The sequence below is a fragment of the Uranotaenia lowii genome, chromosome 1 (assembly GCF_029784155.1).
Source record: "Uranotaenia lowii strain MFRU-FL chromosome 1, ASM2978415v1, whole genome shotgun sequence".
NCBI lineage: Eukaryota > Metazoa > Arthropoda > Insecta > Diptera > Culicidae > Uranotaenia > Uranotaenia lowii.
In genome coordinates, this window is record NC_073691.1 from 87,484,185 (window position 1) to 87,491,917 (window position 7,733).

The 7,733-nt window shown below is 37.0% G+C and overlaps 1 protein-coding gene across 1 annotated transcript; it reads right to left on the minus strand.

The window, feature by feature from the left end:
* Nucleotides 1–1,960: 1,960 nt before the first annotated feature.
* On the minus strand, nt 1,961–3,181 carry LOC129737597 (uncharacterized). Its single transcript, XM_055728757.1, has one exon. It carries the CDS (start codon nt 3,179–3,181, stop codon nt 1,961–1,963), a length of 1,221 nt encoding a protein of 406 aa, XP_055584732.1.
* Nucleotides 3,182–7,733: the final 4,552 nt, after the last annotated feature.

The window sequence follows — 7,733 nt, forward strand, 5'->3', positions numbered from 1 at the left end:
TGAGTTTTACTGTCGAATCGATGAGAAGAACCTCATCATGTTCAAACCAATATCAATTATCAATTCAACAAATTATTTTTCAAATTTAGGGGAAAAGGGGGTGATCCAGGCTTTTTTCTTCATCTTAACGTTCAGCAGTGTACCTTTTTCTGTTCAACAATTAGTTTTTCACATGGTTCAGTTATATCTGTGCACTTTCTGATGCATGCTCGAAAGTTACAAGATTTTTTTTCTTAAATTGCAAGTGTTTAGGGGAAATTGAGTCAAATAGGACTTTATTCATCAACAGAATTTAAGCGGTGTCCATTATTTTATTCAACAGTTTGTGTCACATATGATTTAATGTTTTTGTACCTTTTTCGATGCTTTCTCATTTGTTACTACGATTTTTGGTTCATATTGTATGAGTTTATGAATGAATTTAAGATAAATTGGGAAAAATGAGACTTTTCTTGTCAACTCAGTGCTAAGCGGTGTTCTTCATTCGATTCAGCGATAAGTTATCCACCTGATTCAATATTTTTCTCATATGTTCATTTGCATTTTCGTTTGTTACAATGTTTTTTTCCAAGAAACTGCATAAATTTAGGGGAAATTGGGGTGGTTGTGACTCTTCTCGTCAACTTCACGCTTTGCGGTGTACACCATTTGATTCAGCAAAAAGTTTTACACCCGATTCAATGTTTTTTGTATCTGTTAAATTAAATTCACGTTTGTAACAATGTATTTTTCAAAGAAATTTAATGAATTTAGGGGAAATCGGGGTGATTGAGGCTCTTCTCGACAACTGAACGCTGAGCGGTGTACATCATTTGATTCAGCAATAAGTTTTACACCTGTTTCAATCATTTTTGTGCATTTTATGATACATTGTCATTTGTTATAATGATTTTTTTCCACATATCGCTCGATTTTAGGGGAAATCGGGGTGATTGCGGCCATTCTCGTAAGCTGAGCACTAAGCGGTGTACATCACTCGATTCAGCGACAAATTTTACACTAAATCACTTGGTTTTTGCATTTGGTATGTGAATCGCTCGATTGTTGCAGTGAAATTTATGCATAAATTTAAAAAAGCTAGGGGAGGTTGGGGATATTTAGCCATTTGTATTCATTCTAGTCCAAAAAAGTGACGCGAATAGCTAGAATATGAATAAATCTACCAAAAATGATCATTCTTGATGAAAAATTGTTGGATTACACTTTGTTTGACTGCATTTCTTTGAAAAAATTCTTGAATAAGGGGAAAAGAGGCAAAATGAGCCACTTGTCGTAGTAGAAACAAAAATTGGAGTACACCAATCGATTCAGCTGACATTTTTACATAAATAAGTATGGTTTGTATGACTTTTTGGTGGCAAGGTAGATGGCTACAATCGAAATTATATCTTTGAACCCAAAAAAATAGGGGAAATTGGGCAAAATGAGACGTTAAGAGTCATTTTATCAGAAAGCGGTGTAGACCATTCGATTCCTCGTGTTTTTTACATATAGAATGGTTGTTTTTTCATGCAAGGCGTTCTTGCCTGAATTGGGTACCTTTTTTGGCTCGAAAATCCCCACTGTGCACCGTCTTGCGTTTTTTTTTGTGATTGTTCGGCGGCAGAAAGCCTATGACAAATATCCCTCGTCCTGTATGAAGCTCAAATAGTACACTGGTTAGAATGTCGGACTGGCTAGACGATCTTGTTGGTGATGTGAGTTCGACTCTCCCTACGGGCGCTGTAGTTTATATTTTTATTTTCTTGTTTCTGGGATGAATTATCCAATAGGAAGGAAATCCCATAAAATGTTTTTCTTGTTTCGCTTCAATGTAGTGGTCATGCATAATTTTAGTTGGGAGCCGAGTCCTTATGCCAGTTACGGTTTTTCAAACATATCATCTTCGACACAGTGCACATTTCAGCGCATTATCGGCACAGAGATTTGCTAAATAGGCATTGGATTTTTGCAACCTCTTCTATGGGTGTAGAGTTCGGTGATAGTAATCGGATAACAGGCTCGCCAATGGGTGCTTAGCAAGCAGAACTATTGAATGTTTGACATGATCAGGAAGGTGTGCATTGCTCAGAACACCACGGAGTCGGATTATTCCGTCAGGGTCGAGTCTAGCGCGTAGATATTTCAATGGCGATGATGCAGAAACACGACCGCTCTTAGTTAGGCTGGCTATCTCTTCTGACAAGTGCTGCTTCTGAGCTAGACGACACAAAGCTAGTTCTGCGTCCTTCAAATCGGTAGATTCCAGATACTGAAATGGTTCGAGTCTCTCGTTTCGCCTAACAGCCTTCACGGCACGTAGATATCTCATACAGTAGGCGACAGTGCGGCGCAATTTGCTGTAACTGGAGTATAAGCCGAATAATCTAGAGGCGAAATCTTCTGTTTGATCGGATACAGCTAAAGACACCACAGATGTTCTTTCTTCGGGGATGGAAACTGTTTTAGCACTTGATAGTTCTGTTTGAGGCCAATCCTTCGTTGGCAAGGCAAGCCATGGAGCTCCAGTCCACCAGAGTGGATGGTCAGAGATTTCGGTTGGACTGATTCCACGTGATAAGGCATCGGCGGGGTTTGATACACCGGGGACGTGTTTCCAAGATTTGATATCGGTTTTGTTCTGAATCACGGATACTCTGTTCGCAACAAATGTCTTCCAACGTGCCGTGGTGGACTGTAACCAATGGAGAACGGTGGTGGAATCTGTCCAAAAATAAACGTCAGCGCTAACCTGGAGAGCACGTGAAACCTTCTCATACACCGTAGTCGACAAAACTGCTCCACACAGTTCTAGGCGGGCTATAGAGTGGTGGCTGGTTAGGGGGGCTACCTTCGACTTCGATGTTAACAGACAAACTCGTACTGTTCCGGCACATTCGGAACGCATGTAGCAGCAGCTGCCGTACGCCTTCTCAGAGGCATCTGAGAAAAAATGCAGCTGGATCGACGTTGCCTGGGCGAGTGATGTGAATCGTGGAACCTTACTGGTGGTGATGGTCTCTAGCGTCCTGTGGAATGTTTTCCAATCAACCTTGTACTGCGGCGGTAGTGGACGATCCCATTCGTATGTGTGGCCTTCTTCGGTTTTAAGCGACCATAACAACTGCATGAACAGTTTAGCAACTGTGATTATAGGACCCACCAACCCGAGGGGATCAAAGATCTGGGCAATATAGGACATTATTTTCAAGACTGTGAAAGCGACGTTCAGCGATAGCACGGGAGGTTAACTTATGTTAGCTCGAAAGAAATTCCATTTTCAAAGCCATTACTAGAAGCGTTGAACAAAGGCAACAGTCTTCGTCAAGAGCCTTCAAAATGGCTTTATAGTTAGACTTTTGCTTAAATTTTGCGTGTTTGAATCACTTCAGTAACGAGGAAGAACAAGAAATTCATAGAAATGTAACAAAATAAAGGAATGAAAGTAATTTCATATTATTGAATGATATACCGTATGACCCTTAAAAAATTCGAAAACTTTAAGCAGTCTTTTGTGGGTTGTTCTTTACGATAAGTTCTAACTTTCGTCTGACGTTCGTTGACGTTAACAATGCAGTAGTACAGTATACGCTTTATCGATAAGATGTACGCAAAGGAGATAGTGACCAGTTAGATAAAATAGCTAGAAACAATTCAAATAGAGAAGTTAATTAAATCCATTTTATTTTTTAAATACGAGGTACGAGTTATGTTTTGCCAAAAAAAACAGAAAACAGCTATTCTACTAATTAAAGCTACATTAATAATGCATTAAATCAAAAGAGAAAAAAACAATTTTAATACCAATACCGGCATTTCCAGGTAGTGATGAACGGCACGACCTTTTGACTTTTTTCGACTGACCTTTCTCGATAATCATCAATTGGAAGCCTTTGATTCCGGTAGGATTTTCTGAAAATCCCCCGGCCGCCAAACGGCAACAGAAATTAATCGAAAGAGGACAAAACGGGGGCGATGGCGATGCACGTTTTGTCTCAACAACAGTTGAACCATAATTAGGGGTTTGTTACTTGACGAAGGGTTGTTGTCCCTTCCTTGGTTCGGGAGGAAAAAGGGTTCACCTCCTACCCTTGTAGCGCCCTTTCTTCTGGCGTTTCGGCTTCGAAGCTTTTTTCAGTTATGTTGGTGCCCAACCAAAGCTTCAACGAGTTCATGTTGCCGTTGGAAGTTCTCGGATCCCTCAGATTGGATACACACCCCGGGAAACCCGTTATCCCGAAGGTCGGAGGCCGGTGTTCCGGTATGGGTATTAATTACCGAACCCAAAGAGTGAAACGTGACAGAGTGCTGACTCGTGGTTAAGTGAGAAATTTTACGATACCTACTCGTGTTCTTTCTGAGGACGATGGATTCGGAACATTATGATTTCTGTGCACCACACTGCTGGGACAAATAATTGCACGACGACGCCTATCGGTTGAAAGGACGTTCTCCTGGAAAATAGAGGAAATGCTGTTGGGTTGATGGGGGAAAATGTGACAACGTCGTCGTCGTCATTGTCAGACCTGTCATCGCACCTTTTCAGCCAAGTGACAGGCGTCAGAATGTCCTTGTTTGGAAAATATTGTTTTAAATATGAATGTTACCGGGTTGTCTTCCGATATTATCACACACACAAATGTTTTCATCAGAATAACCATTTTCGGTACATATGTTTAATCTTTCGTAGAAGCAGTTACGTGCGGAATTAAATGCATTTACCCATCATCGTACACACATAATATCGCTTGCGTTCATCTGACAATCACTTAAAATTCATTAACATGCACTTAACTCAAATTGAATGACACTTTCGTTGCCGTTTAATCGATACGTCACGAAGAACATACAAACGATTCATTATTTCGAACGTTTGCTCATTAAACAGATTTCTCAAACAGTGCACACAATCCAACTTTCAATGCGAAGCATTTGATTTTAAATTTTTGTTCTCAGTCTGATAGTGACACTTTGAGGAACACTCAAAATTTGCATTATTAATAATGAAACAATCTTCTTCAAAATTAGTCACGACATTTCAGATAACGTAAAATGCCATATTTGTATAATTTGGTCCAACATACAGCACTTTGAATTTCGGATTTTTTCCTACTGATTTCCTAGCAGTTGTTAATGTTTAGCTAAATTTAGTTCCTCATTTGAGTTCAACATTTCGAATAACATAATTTATTTGTTAGTTAAGTAATTTTTTTTCATTTCAGGCAAATTTAAAATTGTATGATGAACTTAAATATTTTTGTTCTTAATTAATGACAGAAATAAGGAAAATTTTATTATAAAGACTGGGTGAACGATTATAGATTCCTTATCGTCATGACTCATCGAAATTCTGATTCTGGAACAGCATTTTTGTGCGTTTTTTTCAATAACTGATTTTGTAAGATTTTTGTGTCCTCAAAATCTTTCACAGTTTTCGCCAATCACTAGTCCGGTAATTCTAAAAATTAAGATTATAACTTGTTCTGACATCATTGAAGACAGTTATTGAATATTGGATATTAAAAATCATAATTTATTCAACAACTTTGTTGAAAACTGCGGAATGATTTGACTTGACTTACGGTTTTCAAAATGAGGTACCGTAAACTGGGGGAACTTTGATCACTTTTTTCATTCATTTTTGAATATTTTGGAAGGGGTTGCTTTTTCGTAATACCTAAAAGCTTTAAAACCCTTACTGAGGTGAGGAGTATCAAACATGATCATTGATTGCAGTAAATTCAAACGACATTTGTGGTCATAATTAAATGTTTGTTACAAAACCAGATTTCGAGTTTCGGGGTAACTTTGACCACTTTGGTTTAAACGTATCTCAACATCTTCAAATTTATTGTTTTGATGCCATTTAGCACAGAAGGCTCAAAATATCGATAACAGTATTTTTTGTTTGGACTCGATTGAATTTTTCAACGTTTTCTTTCGAAAACAAATATACTCAAAAGATGGACAATGTTGCTGCATACATTTAGGGGCAATAATTATAAACATTTCTTTATATATTTTGGCCTCAAAAACAAATGAAATTTTATCTTCATGCAATTCGCTGAATCCTCGCACTGTTCCTATGTTCTTTTTTTCTTCAAACTTAATCATTTTATAGGGTTTTTAGCCATTTTTTCTATACGAGTTTTTCATAGAAAATGACCGTTTTTTTTTCAATATCCAAAAATTATCATCAAATTACCATAAAAATAACACTTCAACTAAACCCAAACCAAGAAAAAAGTGGAACTTTCACATTTGACAACCCATTTGCTTCTAAATGCTTAAATTTGATCAGGAGAGATATTTGTTTGTGAGTCTTCAAAAACCAAGACATTTTAAGATTTAAAAATTACATTTGAAATAATATAAAAAAATTTCATATAAAAACCAAATTTAGCTTATTTGTAACTAAATTTATAGGCTTTCAAACGTAGTAAACAGTTTTTAGATATTTTAACTTTAAACTTAGTTAATGATGATTATCTGCAAAAAAAATCATGTTGATCAAAGTTACCCCGCTGATCAAAGTTCCCCCAGTTTACGGTATCTCAATTAGAGATCTAACCGAATAGTGGTATTCGGCGAACGGCCGAATACCGAATATTGACCTTTTCAACTATTCGGCAAAACGAATATTCGGCTGAATATGTGGTCAAATATTCTGTTGGGTTTTTAATAAGAATACAAAAACGATTATTTTAATATCAATTCCATCTCAATGCCCCCCATGTTCTTGAGTTGATTTTTATTTTCATCTTGATGATATAACCAGTTGATTTAGGGGTGTCTCTGGTTTAAAAAAATGTCACCAATAACTGAAAAGGTATCAGATGACTTTTCGCTGCTAGGGCCTTTTTAACCAAAGAGAATGGGTTCCGGTGAAATCTGGGACAAAACATATCGAAACAATAGGGATGGTGGTAGGCTCAGTCAGTTAACTGGTGAGATTTTCAATCAGACGGTTAGAAGTTCAATTCCTCACCCCCCTATCAAAAAGTTAGCATTAAGTTAAGTTAATTTAAGGGTAAACAGAATAAAGGTCTTCGGACAAAAAAAAAAACCACAAGAATTAAGAATGTCCCCGGAAGAAACAAGAAAGTGTAAACTCCCTCGGAGTATTAACACAAGAAAACACAATCGGACCTCGCCCACAATAACCGGCACAGCAGCAATATTAAAATCATATCTAAGGATTATAAATTTAAAAGAGAAATTAGAGTTTTTTATATGGTTTACCAAAGATTTTGAATGAAGCCGGGCATCCCAGCCAGATTTAATATATCTCGAAATCTTGATTGGATTTATGGATATTTCGAGAAAATCTGGAATAAACGATAATCAAAGTAAAAAAAGTTACTTGTCAGCATTCTCCTGTACAATCTAAACGAACACAAACACATACAGGATCTCAATTAAACATGATGTTTCCTCGAAGAGATTCCTTTTTTCTTAACTCTATATAATATATATATATATATATATATATATATTTATATATAACTCTATATAAAGATACAGTGTATCTTTAACTGTAGATCGTACAGGGAATGCTGACTATTATTATTAAGCAGAGCTGCATATTTTCTTTTAATTTAGCGGTTTAATGAAAAATCCAGTTTTTTTCGTCGTGGTGTCCTGTTTTTTTTTTTCTTTCGAAACACCTGGCACCTTTGTTAGTGAATCACATGCATGCTCTTAGACTATTTCACTTTTTGGCTTTTTTCGCCGATCAAAGCCGGACACATATT

Excerpts from the sequence above, each read along its gene's own strand:
- LOC129737597 (XM_055728757.1), bottom strand. The coding sequence starts at position 3,181 with ATGTCCTATATTGCCCAGATCTTTGATCCCCTCGGGTTGGTGGGTCCT.